We start from the raw sequence: 18,955 nt of genomic DNA, 5'->3' as shown, positions 1-18,955 counted from the left end.
CGTGAAGATGAGAAGAGTCCACTTGAAGAGGCAGAGCCAGTCATCTGGGTTACAGTGGAAACAAAGAAGAGAGAGAACATCCTTACCCCAGACAGGATTCAGAGGCCGGAAGGCAGGATCACTTCAAGTCACGAAGATGATGATGTTACTGGTGATGGTTACCACGAGGAAGTAGGCTATGATGTTGCTGAGAATGATGATGAAGATGATGGCTCCATACTTAAAATATTCGCATACAGCCCCAGAAAGGAGCCCTCAGTCTATCAACATAACCGACCCGGCATACCCAAGATCACTGCTTCTCCTACCGCTAAGCCAGAGTTGGACCAGCTTGGTGCCACAGCTAGGAGCACGAATGTGCCTCCCTCACCAAAACAGAGGCACAAGGAATCATCTCCTCACAGCAAAGGTTTCTCGCTGATTTCTATTGATCCTTTATCAGCCTTCAGTCCTTCCCTGCAAATTACTCATGTCATAATTTCATCGATTTGGATTATTCCTGTGTTTGTGCATTGCTGTATCATCAGAACATACTTGTACTGTTCATGTTGTGAGCTCGAGTGATGTTACACAAGCTTCCGGCCAATTTCCATGCAGAGTGTAGTGGATCATTGACTGATTACCGCCTAGTTTCATTCAAAATTCACTTATGCGTCCATTTTTACAGAGAATCCTCGCATTCATCAACTGCAATTCATCTATGACACCAAGTACACATGTTGGTGTAGTAAATGGTGAAAAATGTCCCATAAGGTTCTCACTGTGAAAGTAAAGATGAAACTCATCTTCAGCGCTTGTCATTATGAAGTTTCATTGAGGATGGGAGAGGGAAGTTTAACAAGTCATTCATTTTCATGTGATGTTACATAATTTTCAGCATCTGTGCTCATGAGCCACGAGCTGGAATGTTGTTCACCGTCTGAATTTAGTCCATGTCGTAATCATTGCACTTTGTTGTTCCTGTGTGGCACTATCTAACTGCTTGTTTACGTTGGCACTCTTGAAGTGAAGTGAAGAGCTGTGCGTAGTGGTTACTAGTTACTGTTGGTGCGTCTGTATGGTAACTGTGGAATAATCAATCATTGATGTTTTCACTGTCAACTTATGATGTTTGTATATGTTGCACATTCAACTTTAGCTGTATACGTTCACCATCATAATTAACCACATTCAAATGCACAGTTTCTTGCATGTGTTTAATGCTTTTTGGAGCTGTTGCATCCTCAGTAAAGGAAAAGATATTTGATAAAAACTTACCGATGACCTTCAAATACTAGACTGACCAAATACTGTACCTTCAAAAACCAATGTGTATTTCAACACTTTAGTGGCCTAGGTTTTTTTTTTTTTCTCTCTGCTAGGATTGTTTGCTATTACCACTTGGGAAGTTACACATTTTCAAATCTTGTAACAGACGAGCACTTGGATGATCAACGTGAGGAAAGAAATATTGCTTTTGGTACAACTTTCAGATAAAGTCAAGGTATGACATTTTCACGATGCCTAGAGTATGTTCAGTCCAATGTGCTCATTACAACAGGCATGATTTAGGCCAAAAGTATTAAATTTTCTTTGAGGCTTGATGTTTTATTAGTTTAACTTTCCAATAAGGAAACATTCCCTACTCACTTCCTTTATAATATTTCACAGTTGTGTAGATGTTCAGGTTTGAATTCAGAAAAAGAATCCTGATTTTGACACCTTTATCTCTCTTTTCCAGATGAATTTCCTTCCTCCGTGGACGGAGCAGACAAGAAAGAAGATGATGGTCAAACTGGGGTCACGGATGAAGGGAAAGGGGTCAAGCTAGGACAAGGGGTCATTGAGCTGCCCCAGCCAGAGCTGCCAGGGCCCGGTTCCATCCGAAGTGACCGCATGTCAGAGCGCAAGAGCCAGCCGCGATCCAAGAAATCGTCAACTCAGGGCTCGGTGAAGTCAGAGTCTGTGCACTCTGTGATAGGTGAGTGACCGTCGCGCAGTCTTTTACTATGTTATGTTTATCATCCTTTATTCGTGAAAGGTCAAGGAAAGTGGTGTTCACTGTGCACAGTTTGGTCGAATGCCATCTACCTGGTATGCCTTTAATACTATGTTGCTGATGCGACAAGTTGTAAATGTAGGATCTTTCACAGTTTTCCTTTTACGTGAAATTTCCCCCCAATTGCTTTAAGTGTGTGGGACTGAACTCAATCATCATCTGCTGTCATAAAGATTATATATATGGGATGAGATGTTCATATTTGCAGGATAAATGATTTTGAGAACAGTCTTGGAAATGGAGGTTATCAATGAATGAAAGACTGGAATCTCTTCATTTTCCATGAAGCAAACTTTACACATGTACACCACACATGAGTCTATTCCAATTTTCCCACGGTATGCCATGGGTGCAAGATGAACCCTAAATGGCAATATTTACCTTTCTTTGCTCGTGAATTCTTTTTGTTGATTCTTTTTCCTTAATTCATGTATGAAGTCGCATATAAAGTTCATGACCTTGTGTTCAAGTGCCTTGTGGAGTCTAGTGCTGGCTCTACCTTGCCATCCTTCTCTCTCTCTATCTCTCTTTATCTTTCTCTCTGTCTCTGTTGATCTACACTATCTCTATATTTCTCTCTCTATTTATCTCTGTCCCTATCTCTTTCTACATGTATCTCTATCCATCTGTATCTCTCTTATCTCTTATTTGTTTCTGTCAACCCCCACTATCCATCTCTCTCTTTCTATCTCAATTTATCTCTTTCTCTCTCTATCTATCTCCATGCAGTATTCTGGTTGTTCACAGCACATTTTATTTGAGCTTTTTTTACTTCGTCCGCACTCTCACAAAGTGTCTTTATCATATCAGTTTGTCTTCATGCTGGTGTAAGAAGAACAAAATGAAAAAAGAAAATGAAAAGACACTGGAAGCATAATTATTACACATAAGTAGGAGTATATAAAACTGCCCACAGCTATGATATCTTTAAAAGTTTTTTGATAATCCATGTCAACATGGGATGGTGTCTGAGCTCCAAAAAGTCTGTGTGACTTCACTTAAATCTTATGTGTGTCAGTACATACAATGTAGCTGTTTTGATTGTGTGTGTGTGTGTGTGTGTGTGTGTGTGTGTGTAATATCCTTGATATATGATGTAAAAACCCCAGTAGATATCTCAGGGGAAAGTCCCATGTGTATAAAATGTATTGTCAATTAGTAAACCACAATGGGGTGTGGTTTGTGAATGATTGATGCCTTTGAAAAATGATAAGAATTTCTTTTTCCGTGCCTGTCTCTGTCATGACAACAATCACACCCCACCCCCATAAAAAATGACATCATCTTTATAAAAGATCAAGGGGATTTGGACATCATGCAGTCCTTCCAGAATTTCAGCTACCAGCGGGCCCACCAGAGACGACAGTCCAGCCAAGTCTCCAGAGGTAGTCCAAGCAAACCTTTGGTGCCCCAGAAGCAGTATCCAACCCTTTAAACATTCTATATTAACACTTGTATGTTATGTGTCATGCCGCTTTGTAGAATGAGGAGCGTTCAAAGTGTTGGGGTAAATGTCGGGAAGGGAAAGTGTTTCTCATCCATGGCTGTCTGTGAGTGCAACAAACTGCTTTCCTCCGTATGAATGTCTCAATTGTGATTACTTTATACAATGAATATTTGCAGATGTGCAGGGTTTGATAGTGCCACGCACTGACCATTGCTCTCTAAATGTTCATTGCTTTTTTATATCTTCATTTTCTAATAATGGAATGCGCTACATAGTGATTATCTACTCTTCTGTGTCACAAATAATACATGTGTGCCACTTTCAGTGTGGTAGTTTAGAATTTGAGTGAAAAGAATTAAAATGATAACTTTTTGGAAAAAAAATTTTTTCATTCACACAAGGAGGAGGGCAGTTTATTGCTCATGTCATCCAAGAAATGGTTGCCTTAATACTATTAAAATGCAAACTGTTATGTGAACTAACATTAATGCTTTGCCTTACTGTATATTTTGTTTTTCTTTCAAATGAAAAGCTTTTTATCATTCATCAATCTCACCAAATCATGCTTTTGATCTCAAACCTGATGCAGTGTGGTTAGTGTTGCCTATCAAATAGAAGCCATTTTTTTTTTTCATTTTCAACAAAAGCAGAGTGGTTTAAAGCAACAAAAATAGATGACATAGCTATTCTAAATCTTACTAAGGATAAGCCATGGCGTATTTAAACCCTTTTTTTCATTTGCAGTTTACACTAGTATAGAATTATTTAAACTCAGCCATGAGCGATGATGATAAAGTGACATTTTTGACAACTGTTTCATCCTAATCACCTGTAAGCTCCTTTTTAATGATTAAGAATGAAATATTTTATTTCTGGGAATAGAGTTGTATCAGACATGGTTATGTCTCATATTAGAAATTAGCTCATCTTTGAATTGGAGAAGTATTTATTTGCAAATATAAAAGTAATTTTTAGCATCAAACTCATCATTACTAGCAGTGGCTAGTAGACAAACTTTGTGATTATCCATCATTTGTGAGTAGAGATAGACAGCGAAAGCCGAAATTATCCTTCGATGAAACAATGACTTCTTAAGTGTATTTCAGGATAAATATTGTCCACCGCAACAAAGAGATAGACAGACGGACAGATGCACACACACACAAACAAGTAAATTCACCTCTTGATATTTGCTAAATTGCCCCCCAAAAGAAAGATTTTCCACCAAAGTGAGTTAGATACATATTATATACTGCAAGCTCTTGTGACTTTATGAACAAAGTTTTCCAGGATATTGTGCCTACAGGTGCTTGTATATTTTCACACTGACAGAAGTTCAAATGAGTGATAGAATGGATTTTCATGATGGTTTGAAGGTAAAGTTTATCACTGTCTTTGTATGGGATTTATGGGGAAGAGTGGGTCATGGCTGTGAGTCCACTGCAGTTAAGTTTTTTTGTGGGTCACTATTGGTTGGAATGACTTTGAGAACACAAATATTTGGTGTGCATTATGTATCCTGAGAGATATACTTACTTCTGTGTGTTAAATGTGTTACTCATGTGTATGTTTTTGAGGGTGTGTGGGGGTATGAGAGTTGTCTTTGAATACAGCTTCATTGTAGCAGCGCTTATCATGCTTTGATGTTGTTCTTATTGTTCCTGTTCATTTATTTTTTGTCATTTGTCATTGTTCTCATTGTGAGTACCAGTAATTTGATTGATGGTATTGTTTGGGACTTTATTTGTTTGTTGTTGTCTTCGTTTTTGTTGCTTTCATATTGTTTTCTGTTGGACTGTGGAACAATGTTGGAACTAATTTTTTGAAACCCCAAAGCAGGTGATCAGTGGTGACCCGGGTATTCAAAATAACGTGTTGGGGAAACTTCAGCAAGTTGTCAATGAATTTGTGTTTGTATGTATGGGTATACCTGGCATCAAGGGGTCTGAAGGAACAACCACCTCCCTTGAACAACAGGGTTATGCTGTGATCACCTGTTGACCACAACCTCCATAGACTAACGGCCAATGGAATGCACACAAAAATCACCTGGACATAGCTGAAGAGTTGACTAGTTAATATTCATCATTTACTAGGAGAACATCTTATAATGCAGGTTGTGTCCACTCACCTATTAAATCTGAAATGAAAGATTTGATATTACCCAGTTACGAGTTTATCGTCATAATGTCCTCAAGTACTTAGCTTCTCCTTTGGAGATGAAACTTCTTGATTATATTTGATCCTAATGTCACAGTCTTGGATCAAGTGAACCCATCTTGTGTGGCAATACATTATCAGAAGTATGATGTATCTATAGCAGTATGACGGACAAAACCTGCAGCAGAATGTTGCCCCTGCAACAGAAGATTTCCATCCTGTGCAGCTGGTGCAAATACTACGAAGAAATATGATATTAGCAGCTTGCTTTATCCTGTCATTACCATGTATGTATGCTATCTATCTACTCATCCCCCCCCCAAAAAAAAAGAGCTTTGTCTGCTTCTTGCATATTTATTATACCCTTGACATAATGCTTGGTACAATGTGAATGAAATAGTGTAGCAGCATTTCCATGATCATACTCTCCCCCCCCCCCCCATACCACTGTAAGGACCTTTTCTACTTTTCTGGTACATTTTGTAATTATCAGCATTTGTTGTTTGTGTTTCCTAGATGAAGTAACCCTCAACTATGATTTTGTTTTCATGTGTTGTATTGTTGCAGACATATTTGTGTCAATGTCTTTAGATGGTTTCTCTGTACTCCTAAAACTTCAGTTTTGCAAGAAATATTGCAGTGTCAAAAATGTGCAGTTTTGCCAAGTAGCCAAGACAGTTTTGCTTCCGTAGATATTCTAAGCACACATTAATCATCTTAGCAGTCAAAAGACATCTTTATTAGTAGTTTAAAGGACTAATTGCAGCTAATGACACCTCTGCACCCCTTTGCTGAATATCAAGGTAAAAAAACAAACATACAAACAAACAAACAAACAAACCTACATGTAGTATTTCATAGAGCTAAAGAAATGAGTGTGTTGATTGTTTGTATCATTGCTTTAGTTTTAGTTTTGCAAGCACATCAGATTTAAGAATGTGAAGGTCTGACCCTTGATATTAATGGCATTTGAATAAGAATAGCTGCTGTCAAAACTTTTTGTCTGCTAGTTTGATATGATAGATATGTATTTTTTAACTTTTAATGCTTCACATATTTCCCCCTAAAAACTGAGGATATTAAGATACAGACGAAATGAGATATGGTCATAATGAATCTTACAATTGTAGGTAAGATAACAGTGAAAAAAAGTTAGACCATGTCAGGTTTTTTACACTATTTACGCAAAATGTTGGATAGTGTGAAGAGAGAAGAAAAGAAGAGATTGTGTGGAAATGAACTTTACTTCATGTAAATTCATGGATTGATTTTTCCATCTGCAATTTCAGGTCAAATACAAGTGGACTATATCAATACAGTGCGTGGTCGTACAAAGAGAATTTCTTTCTATTCTGTCATTATTTCATGGGAAGCAATTTTGATTTTCATTTTATTCTGGTAATTCCCACAAAATGAGGACTTCTTGTAATGCATCTTTCATGCTCCTCTCTCATAGACTGTATTTCACTCTCTCTTTTTCTGTTCTCGCAGTATCTGTTCTCTTTCTCTCTATGTAACTTTGTATCTTTTTACTCTTCTTTTGAAGTTTACATGGTACTTAGAGTAGCGCTCTCTGTTTTCTTCCCAATTATGTTTGATATCCTTGTTTCTTGACCGCATTTCAACAGATCTTGAAGGAAACGCCAAAGATGCGTAGAATATGCTGGCATAGCATTCATGAGATTTGGTGTAATACTCTAAGAGACCAAATATGAAACTGCACTGTTCATGCAAACTAAAGCTGAAATGTCTCAAATATTGCTCTCTTGGATGCCCCTCAGCTTCTGATGACGAGCTCCTGTCCGACCAAGAGCAAGAGGGGGTGTGGCCAGGACAAATGGACCAATCACAGGCTGCCAGCCAGAAAGCGGGAAGTGTTGCCAGTCAACAGGAGGACCAGGTAAAAAGACATAAATTTGTTGCAATGATTGTCAATGTTGTTGGCAAGGTTCACCCATTTCCACTTTTTCTCCACAATTAATTATCAAGTAGGGTTTCCAAATTCCTCAAGCATTCCTGATGAAACACTCCAGTGTTAATCTTCTAGAAATATGTTCAGTTCAAGTGCAACGATTCCACAACTATTTTAGTATCCATATGTCATGCACACAAAAACTAGTTTCCCTTTAATATTGAAAGATTGATAGTTATGACTCTTACATAGCTTGGGATATTTCTTATTTTTTATTTTTTTCTGGGGGGAGGGGGGGGGGGGTTAAAGAAAAAGATGATGTTTTCATTGCACTTCTATGTGAACATATCAATTGATAAAAGAACCTCCCCCCCAAAAAAAAAGAAAAAAAAAAGAAAAAAGAAAAGAAATATATATATATTTTTTTTTTAATAGCACCTTCAAAAGAAGGGTGTGCTCATACAGACTAGGGGCCATGGTAAAAACCCCTCCAATGAGGAATGCTGTATCATTTGTTCTGTAAATGCATTGTATGTACAATGTAGCACTGATTTTGCCTCTCTGTAGCTTGTCTTCCAGAATATTCATATTAAAGACAGAAGCATTGTTAGTGATTCCAGATGAGTGGACAGACATTTCATTTCAGGTCATCAAAATCTTGTATGGTTCCTGTGTGCTAACTAGCCCTGTTTGAACCCAGTTAGCAATACCCTCTCATACACACTTCTTGCCCTGTTGATTTCCATTACACAAATTTGAAACAAACCAGCACGCACAGGTAAGTCTGATGAATTCAGACCATCCAATATCCAGTCAGAAATCTGGCCAGCCCACCTCTGAAGTGGTCCGGGCCTCGAGGCCTACCAAACAGGCACCCTTGGATTCTGACAGCAATCCTTTCTCTGGTGCTGTCGATGAAAGAGAGGCAACCCTCAATGTCAGGAGGGGCAGCGTTCAGCAGGGGAGAGGATCGGAAATCGAGGAAGATAAGACTGGTAATGAAAACTCGGGAGCATCCCTACAGGCTATCCCTCACGATGTTATCCAGGGTAAGGTTGTGGCGCCCTCTGAGTCAGCAGTTACCCAAAATGAGAGATCACGAGATCCCCATATTAATGAGGAAGTCCTCACCTACAGTGAGACAGATGTTGTTAAACCCGGCACGGAGCCTCTCCTCAAGGCCGCTCAAGGAGGGGGATCGATGCCACAACAGGGAGCGAAGGAAGGTATCGCCGTGGCGTTACGAGGAAGTAGGGACTCCCAGCCGGCAAGTGCCAGCGGCAGCGTCGGGAGCATGGAGAGACTGAGGGAGATGGTGGAGAGCCCGAGAGATGGGCGTTCCATCTCGCGGGCGAGAGAGCGCGACAACAAACTACGAGCCCTCATGTTGCAGCGCGCCCTGAAGGTAAACCGCACACCCCCCACGACACAATTGCCGCACCGTGCCGTCTCGCTGTGAAGCCTTAGCGTGAAGAATTTCTCCACCGAGCATTTCCTTGTTATTCACTTTCTTCATCTGGCACACATACACACACATAAAAACACAAATGGGACTACAGCTCCCCCAGCTGCGGTGTACGAAGCGTTACCTCACATTGCGTGTCTTTCACGATTGCTGGCAAATCGTGTCATGGACAAAAGTCACACCACTCAAGAGCAAAGAACAGAATGTTGTGTGTGGAACAAAGCACTTCTGGAACTGGATTTTGTTCATTCTTCATCATTTCTTGTTGTTGTCTCATTATCATTTCTGCAGACATATCGAAAATATTGCTCATATTTCATGTTTAGCTGTTGATCTGATGAACAGCACCTGAACATGCATCCACCACTTTTTCATTTTTTTTTTCTTAGCACAATGCTGCACTGCTGGTGTGATTGCAGGATTAAAAGTCCCACCCGTAGGTGATTTGCACCTCTGCAAAGATGTCAAAATAGAGGGGAAGCTATTTTGCAACTTTTAAGACAATTTTTTACCAGCAGCAGTGAACTGCAGTCACACAACATTGTTGAAAATCCATCACTTGAAGTGTTATGAGGCACATTCTGCTTTCTTGTGTTGGAAAATGTTTCTGTGTTTATCATCTGAATCACTGCTGTCATAGGAAATAATCAAATAGTTTGGCACTAAGTGATGCAAGAAACCTCTGATGTGTAGCAGTTGTAAATGTCATCAGAATATCCACAGTTGCAAAAAAAGAAAAGAAGAAAAAAATAAACAGATTGTATCCTTGATCCTTTATAATGTCGAGTTTATGGTAGCTGCCAAACAAATGAGGTACAGTGTACTATTTGTCAGTTGTATCATACAAGTAGTTAGTTTGTCTAAAGCAGCTGTGTTGAGATGGCTACAGGACCTATTAAATGTATGTATTGTGGTACAGACAGTCAAGCTTATATGATATTCTTACTTTTGTAGTTAAACCTTCCTTTGCATTCACACAGTCTCTGGTGCTTGCATTTAAAATATCACTTCCTTCCAAGGTCAAATAAATCAGGATACACACCAATTTCGTAGATGAGGCTGAGCTGTTTTGGTGAATCAGAACACAGAGAATTGACTATTTTTTGTGATGCAGTGCTCATGTACAAAATGTTCGCTTTCATCTTTTATCAGCCCACCTGCTAGCACCTCACACGAGACATCCTTGATGATGAGATGCAGTCGTGTTTTCGTGTGTGATGTCACATTTTGTAAAAGAGAGCATTTATACTGTATGATAGTTGTATGTGCCTACATTCTGTGTGGAAGACAAGCATGACAAAAGTGCACACAATGTCTAAGTATCCACTGCCCAGGGTCTACTTGTCTGTCACAAGTCCCCATCGGTTTAGTGTGCAAGTACACATGTACACAGCATTAAGTAACAGAAGGCATGAACACAGATTAGATCCGAACAGTGAACCTGGATGAGTGATTGTGAATGGGAATGTATTCTATTTTTTAGTGTACAGGGGTGAGGTTGGAATGTAGTTTTACATGTTTGTTTATTGTGTGTGAGTTATGATTAGAGTATACAGTACAATGTACATGTACATATACATGTAGCTCATACAGAAGTGATTGATATATTGCATATGAAATTAACCAAAATAAGTAGGGCCTATCTGCAATAGTCTTATGTAATCATGGGATAGTGAAAGGCATGTACATGGGGATTACCTTCCCTTACCTGCAAATGTCTTGTTTTTAACGAAGAATTGTTGATATCATGCATATGAGAAACCATTCATTCAGTGACTAGGTGAACAGCGGAACTTTCTATTTCATCGCAAGGAATGCTTCAGAAATGCATCCAACTCAGACTTCATGATTACATTTTATTTGAGGAAGCCATTGGCATGTACATGTACAGTAGGCTCACATAATCAAATGGTTTCAATAACGGTAAAAGGAGATGAGACTACATTACAGATTGTTGCAGAGTGAAGAAGAGGTTGCTTGATTTGAGTTTTATTGTTGTTCTTTTATTGATGACACAATGGGAAATGCAAGGAAATGTCAATGTTCTGAAATATTTTGTGTTTAGCTTGCTATTAAAGGGTTTTCCCTCTCTCTGTGCTTAAATTTATCCTTTAAAAGCGTGCCGAGGTCAACTCCCGAAAAGGAGACTCGATGGCTGGCTCAGAGAGCGAGGTGGACGTGGAGCTAGCCGAAGACCGGGCAGCGGAAGAGAGTGGACTAGGAGGAGTTGTTGGAGGAGGAGGAGGAGGAGGAGGAGGAGATGGCAAGGCATCCAGCCAGCTGTCCTCCCGGCTGGAGCCGCCCTCTGCCGCCGAGTCGATGCGGTCCCGCCCGGCGACTGTGGAGTCACAGCTGGAGCAACTGGTGGAGGCTGCATCCGTCGTCGTCGAGCAGATCTTGCAGAGACCTCGGTCTGGACGTGATCTCGCCTCTGATGCCCAGGTCAGTCCTGATATCCCTGCACTATTGTTCCCTGGTCTAAGGAAGAGATGCATACAAAGAGTTTGACCGCAAAACGAATGTAACTCTGCTCTTGTCAGTTTGAGATACTTGCGATTAAGTCTGAAAAAAAAAAACAAAGAAAAATTTCTGATTAAAACTTCACAATTATTGCTTGTTATGCAACAAGTGAAGTATTGTTGAAAAGCTTTTGTTTTGGTCTATCTGAGGATGAGCCTACTTAGAAATATTTCAAAATGATGCTGAACCCATTTTGCAGTCAAACTCGTCATATTTTTGCTTTCCCTTTACCAATACATTGCTTCACCTTCCATCATAGACACTTCATTTTCTCTATTACTTATATTTGTCAAATTTTCAATAGGATCTTATCAAAAGAACTGCATCACATATCTATGCTTAAAAATGTTTCTATTTTGCTTATGGTCAAACAGCTCATGTTGGAATCAATCATTTTGCATAGGAAAATTGGCCAGGCATATGAATGCATTCTTAGCATAAAAATATTTTAGTACAGAGTATAGTAACAAAAAAAAAAAAATGGTATTTCATTACAACGGTCTTTGTATCAGTGTTAAAAGACTGAATTAAATGGTATCATCATCCTTATAATCTGCAGATGGCAGCTGAACTGTGGTCTGAAAAGCTTGGCGAACTCTTCACTGATGATCGTGAGGAGCCAGATCGCGTCCGCTCGGCGCCACACAGGAGGCGCCGCAACTCCCTGGATGCAGCGTCGGTCACCTCGTCCATGCTCAACGAAGAGGAGGACAGGTCGGGTCAGAGAGCTACCCCGATGTCCAGCAAGCGGATCCGGAAGGTTCGGCGTCTCCATTCCGCAGAGGCGGCCATCTCTCTGCTGAGGCATCTACTCAAAGGTTTGACCTCTGAACTTTTTAACTGTGTATCCACAGGTTTGACCTCTGAGCTTTTTCTCTGTTTATCCACAGGTTTGACCTCTGAACTCTGTCACTGTGTATCCACAGGTTTGACCTCTGAACTTTGTCACTGTTTATCCACAGGTTTGACCTCTGAACTTTGTCACTGTATCCGCATGTTTCATGACCTAACAGCTCTGCAATTCATGCTATACATCTTCAGAGAAAACATGCTGTCTGTGGAGGTAGAAAACTGTTCCATATGATAAAACAGATTCTGGCTGTCATTAGACTACGTGAATTAAACATCTTGCCAACAATACAGTATGCATTGTTTCTTGATATTATTTCTCTGCTACATCAAAATTCCTTTTGCAGTTTCTTTCTTTCATTGTGTGTTACTGTGACTCTTTACCTCTTGTGTCTCATTCGCAAACAGGTGCTGGATGGACTTCGATGATGATTTTTTTTTTTAGAACTTACTGATTTTAAAATTATTGTGTATCTGTTTGCAGGCAATTATGATTGCTCTCAAGCAAGCCTATACCAACTTCTTGCATTCGGAGTAATCATTTTTTCCCCCCTTTGTTGTATGTACTTTGTTACTTTTATTCCAGTGTGTATTACTTTGTGCTTTAGCGGCTGTCGGACTTATGATGTGACGTATAGAGACCGCCATAGACAACAGGCTTTTCATTATTTTCCCCTCAGAGCTACCATATTGTACATTCTTGTCTTTGCATTGTCTAAAGATTAGTGATGACATGGTTATGGCTGGATGAATCCGACCACGATGTATGCACTGTAATGTTGTGTTCCATTGGCGACTACAAGATATTAATGATGTCACTGTCTTCTTCATGATATTACATCACTCCTAGTAACCTATTTGCGCAAACATATTATGCTTGGCATGACCTCTCTTCTTATAATTTGTTTCAACTTGTGTGCTTATGTGACTTCTTAATATTGCAAGTGCTGCATATCCTCATTTCTCATGTGCATCTCAGATAGTTCCCTCCTATTCCCCCCCCCCCCCAAGACAAAAATGATATTAATTTCACATTTCCACATGCATTACGTACATCTGTGTTTACAGCAGGGCCCCTTTGGATTTTTTTTTTTTTTTTAACTTCTTGTACATTTGTGTTGCTTCTAGACCACATTCAAATTGCCAAGCTCAAAACTAAAGGTTTCACTCTATCTTGCCAATTTTCAATGCGCATATCTTTGCTTATCTGATCAGTACGTATATTATTCTTATGTACTATTCTGATGTGTATAAATGAAACACAGAGCAATAGAAGTCTAATATGCACTTTCAGAAGCTTGCCGTGGTGTTAGTACTGTTGCCATACATGTATTTCAAATGTCCCTTACATTGCTGGTCTTCATGCAATCCACTCAAATTAGTTAAAACAGAAATTGGAATCTTCAATTATCTCTGTTAAATTTTATTGTACACTTTTGTGTGCTTAGGAAAATACCTGCTGACCTGCATGTTCTGATGCTGTGCTTTTAATGTACTTTCCCCATCATATGATTGTAAGTCATAATGCTATATTATCTACGCTGCTATATTATCCACAAGTGTGCAAGCCTTGTGTATGTGCAATTTATGTATATGCAAAATATCTTTGCATTAATAATATCATGGCTTTCATGCCGTTAAACACTGACTTGAAATTGTGAAATAAACCAATATGGCTGCTGCTTCAAAAAATCTAATTATTCTTTTCTCCTTGCTTTGCTTCTGTCTCTGTGTGGTAATACATGCATAGCAGCTCCTCCAGCTAACGATGATGTTGAATCGCTGTCTAGCAACGATTTAGAAAGCTTGATCTCCCGTATGTATCATAACTCATTATCCTTTGTCCCAAGTGCATGTTTGCATGCATGGATGCAAGCATGTGGGACTATTGCATGTGTTTTGCCTGTTTGCCGTGCCATAATGTTGTGTTTGTGTTAATGTTCACCGTGCCTTTGCACGCTTTGGCTGAAGTTCACAAATGTGGTTTAGATTTACTCCATGGATTATGCTTATTTTGATTGCAAAAATGCACATGACACATTGCTTGGGCCAAATGGCATCCAATTTTAAATGCAGTTCATACACGGTTTGTTTTAATCCATGGACTGAATTAAAAACATGGATTCGATATGCTGTAAAAGTGGATATTTTCACACAACTAATTTTTTGCGCTCGGCTGGGTAAGACGAGTTTCGTGTGTTTTTAATTCCGCGGAATTAAGGCATCAGCTACTGGAACACATGGCAAGCAGCAATAATTGCATGCTTTTATGTTTGTGCTAGGTTTTGGTGGTGCAAAATGTGCAAAAATTTTCACATTTACAGTCCATGTAAACTAACTGGTACCTTTGTGAATTTGAGCCTTTGAGTTAAAATGCTTCCCGGCGAATTTGTTATACCTGCATGAAACTAACTTTCGAACTGTCAGGAAGCATGCTTCTTCCTAGATGACAAACATATGATATTTAAAAATGCCACCGACTTGTGTTTACTGTCTTTATTAGCATACATAGAAAACATGATGTTTGTCTCCCTTTTTATCAGAGTTTCTGTGATAGAAGCATACTGTTAGAGAATACTAAATGATAACAGTGCATGAACAAGACTATGTTTATTTAAGCTGCTACCTGATCAGCACATACATTTTGTAGGTTATACTCTGTTCAATCAGACAATTTCTATACAAAGCCTAAATGCCTAAAATGCCAGTTTTTGTCTTAACTGTAACCTAAGCTTCTTCTGTCTTCCTTTTATTGTTTAACTCAAGCCTTATGTAGGAACTTGGTTACATGTACATGTAACTTAATTTTTGTGTTTCTTGTCGTAGTTGGTGTTTCAAACTGTTGCGTGTGAACACTGTGCATGCAAGATATCTGATCTACAACCTTGTAGTTCAATTTATAATGCAGAAGTAATAGATGTCAAATGCATGAGTCATTTTGGTATGGGTGCATAGCATCCACTAACTTTTACTAGCAGTAGCTACTATTCTGTATTTAATGGAACTACTTGAAAGAAGATATTATCTGTCATTAACTTGATTGTATATTAGTTTTGATGCACCAAGTAATGTTGTGTGATTAAAGGCACTGCACCTTCACTATCATAATCAAAGTATGAGTAAGTCAGTTATCCAGTTCGTGTTACCATCAAGTTTGGGGGAGTTTGCTGCTCAAGTTATCTTTTCTTACAAAATTGCCACTTCTGAAAGTCACTAAATATCTTGAATGGGATAAATAAAGATGGAACTGGTTGAATCCATTAAATCTGAACAAAATAAGGAAAAAGTTTACAAACATTTGCAATTTTGAAAGAGAAACATTAACTTTAATCATCAAAAGTGTGGTTCCGAATTGCAAATCAGATATGAGTTAAGCAATTGCAGGCTTTGGAAATTCTGCTACCGAAAAATAGAAAATGATTTAAAAAAGAATATCAGTTGTATATAGATGACAAACGACAAAAATGAAAGATGATACTTCTACCATGAAAAATACTTCATACATTAGAATATCAAATTTGATGAAAGCAAAGCTACAGAACCACAGCATGAAAATGGGATTTGGGGGTCTTTATTAATAATTTCTCTGGACTAGTCTTCTCCAACGGGATAAAATGGATGGTAGAGTTTATTTCACAATGTGGTTTTTCTTCTCTGCACGTCTGTAGTGTGCTTTAATGTCACACCTTGCATTTTATGTGTCCTGTTCCACTGCATGCTTTTGGGAATGATTTTTAGAACTTGGTATGATGTACAGTTACATGATAATGTGTACACTATACATATTCAACCCTATCTTGACTTTTCAAACCAAGACTTTCAGTATATGATGCATAGATGCATTTGTGACTGAAAATTACCTTTGATAATTAAATTCATTAATAAATATAATCTGTAAAAGAAAAAGAAAGAAAAAGAAAGAAAAAGAAAAATGTGGCAAAGGTGGATCACATACATGTACACCATGTAATTGTGTAAAGTATACATTGTATCATTTGTATAATGCATCTAGATACCAACAGACCACCTCTACACCACCTATATTCTGAAATGCAAATCACGTTTAGAAAGAAGGTTTTAGAAAGAAGGATAGCAACAAAGAGAATATGATCCAAATTTGCACTGTTCTTTGTATATATATCATAGAATGATATACATATACTATAAAGCAAAGTTCTATGCATTGGGCCTACAGTGTATGATATACATGTAAGTCTGTTTGCATCAACACAGTTTGCAGGATATGATGTATTTTTCTGCTTTGTCATTCCAAACTAATGCATGCATATGCTGCTTTCCTAGCTACAGTCACAACTCTATTTATGCCATTTTATTTTTGGTAATAACAAACATATTTTTCTGTAACAAAAAAAAAAGAAAAGAAAATCTGAAAGATTCTGAAACTCCTTTCACGCTATGGCCTCACTATACATTTTAAATGCAAAGTTCAGCATGCTCCCGTAACCTTGCTCGCTTCCTCGCTTCCGATGTAATAAATAACTCCACATGGTTCACAGGTGTAGCGGAGGAGAACTCAAACGTGAAGATCGGCCAAGACGTGACGGACATGATGGAGAATCAAGAACCAATTGACAGCAAGAGCATTGTGGTGATCGAGGACATTAGCGAGCGAAAAATCTTCCTGGAGTCCAGCCACGCCAGCACAGACTTTAGCACGGACAATGACACCGACGGTGACGCGGCAGCCGAGGAGGAAAAGGAGGAGATTGAGGAGGTTCCAGCGCCGGAGGAAGAGATCAAGACGGAGAGAGAGTTTATCGTAAGGAGTAGGGCGTCGGTGATGGAAGAGGAAGCTGCCGGGATCAGTGACGGTGGTCCCACGGAGGGAACTGGAGCCATGCAGTTGGCGGTGCTTTCACCGCGTCCGCCAGCGTCAGCCTTGTCGCAGGCACCGTCCGTGGTGGTGGAAACGCCGAAAGGTGAGGTAACGACGTTAATTGACGCCGCACCCACACCACAACCACAACCACAACCAACACCACCACAACCACTCTCACAACCACAGCCACCACCGCCAATGCCCACCCCACCACAGCCACCACCGGCACCACCACAGGAGGAGGTGGCTCCTGCACCGACGGTCTCAGAACCGCCGGCACCACAGATCGTGGCGCCTCGGGTGGAAAGTGAGAGAGAGGGTATGAAGCATAAAGTGCATCTTACTGTGTGGTGTGGAGCACTCAGAGATGGTTTTACTACTTGCCTTGCACACTGATTCAGGAATCTAACCAAAATTTCATAAGGATTTAGTGGTGTTATTACCCCTGGAAGATTTGCAGGCCTTGGAAGTCAACAAAGCAGAGTAACACCTTTTATGGTAACAACCCAAATGTGGGATTATATGGAAGTACTGCAAATATTTAACAGCTAGTGAGCACCAAGCCTTTTGTATTTTTCAGCACTATTTGCAGTTTTGTGTTTGTTTTTGTGTGTTGCTTCTAACAATGTTTGCTGAAATATTGTCAAAGCTGGGGGGGGGGGGGGAAATAATGAGAAAGAATCCCTAAATCATAAAAAATAGAGCGACACATAGAACCAGTTAAGATAGATTATTGATAAACATCGTGCAAAGAAATTGAGGAATTGATGCTTCCTATATGTGCTGTGTGCTTTAAAGGAAGAGAAAGAGAAGGATGCTAATGGAGAAACTTATATATGGCATAAAGACTGACAGAAACACAGAAGAAGAGTTAGGGGAAAAGTCTTAATTCAAATGTATGATTATATTCAGCGCTGTTCACTACTTTTTGACTGAATGCTATTTTACTGTCATTATTTTTTTTTTTTTTATATGTAGAAAGGTAAGAATGGCGGAAGTTGTATGAGGGGAGTGAGAGAGAGAGGGAGAGAAGAAGAGACAAAACCACATTTTGAAAGATAATGGAACCTTATTTTACAAAGATCTTGGCCGTGTATGCACAATATATTACTTGGTTACGGTTGACATTGATCCTGCAATCAGATGTGGCTCAATATACATGTAACACCAGTTTAAGAGGAATGCACTCACTATTCAATCCACATACAAGGAGGAAGTTTCTGTAGCTGACTTGTCCAAAACGAAGTGAACTGTAGCGAAATTAAAAGGTACAAATGGTAGAATCACTCATTACGCAGAATCTAACGTCAAGTCAGATTCTTTTATTCTTATTTTTAAAAAGTAAGATTGCTTGATTGAAACTAACCAATATTCAGTTATACACGAGCACATAGACACACACACACACACACACACACACAAACACACACCATACATCTTACACACACCCCCACTTTTGCACATACACAATATTATACATTTCTTGTAAATTATCACTTGCAAGAAAAGAATGTTTGTATTCCATGTTCAAGTACATTGTACATCTTATACTGTAACTCAGTATATTTCAGTTTTAGGATCTAGAGGAAGTACAGTTCAGATATTTCAACTGCAGTTCTGGTCTATATGATTGTATGATTCCCCCATACATGATTGTGTTCTATTGACAATGTGTCGATTCCAGTTTGAGTCTTGTGATCATGAAACCAGGTAAGGGAATGCTG

The 18,955-nt window shown here is 39.2% G+C and overlaps 1 protein-coding gene across 1 annotated transcript in view; it reads left to right on the top strand.

The window, feature by feature from the left end:
* The window catches only part of LOC140245592 (uncharacterized), a 53,557-nt gene that overhangs the window by 18,057 nt on the left and 16,545 nt on the right, over positions 1 to 18,955 (top strand). Inside the window, exons 15-23 of the mRNA XM_072325157.1 lie at positions 1,721 to 1,960; positions 2,768 to 2,784; positions 3,057 to 3,066; positions 3,334 to 3,423; positions 7,427 to 7,545; positions 11,141 to 11,464; positions 12,102 to 12,360; positions 14,142 to 14,207; positions 16,909 to 17,331. Of these exons, the coding sequence (XP_072181258.1) occupies positions 1,721 to 1,960; positions 2,768 to 2,784; positions 3,057 to 3,066; positions 3,334 to 3,423; positions 7,427 to 7,545; positions 11,141 to 11,464; positions 12,102 to 12,360; positions 14,142 to 14,207; positions 16,909 to 17,331 (1,548 nt within the window). The remainder of the gene's footprint in view (positions 1 to 1,720; positions 1,961 to 2,767; positions 2,785 to 3,056; positions 3,067 to 3,333; positions 3,424 to 7,426; positions 7,546 to 11,140; positions 11,465 to 12,101; positions 12,361 to 14,141; positions 14,208 to 16,908; positions 17,332 to 18,955) is intronic.

This window comes from Diadema setosum, chromosome 22 (genome assembly GCF_964275005.1).
Source record: "Diadema setosum chromosome 22, eeDiaSeto1, whole genome shotgun sequence".
Lineage (NCBI taxonomy): Eukaryota > Metazoa > Echinodermata > Echinoidea > Diadematoida > Diadematidae > Diadema > Diadema setosum.
The sequence above is the reverse complement of the archived record's forward strand: the minus strand, read 5'-3'. Positions and strand labels throughout refer to the sequence as shown.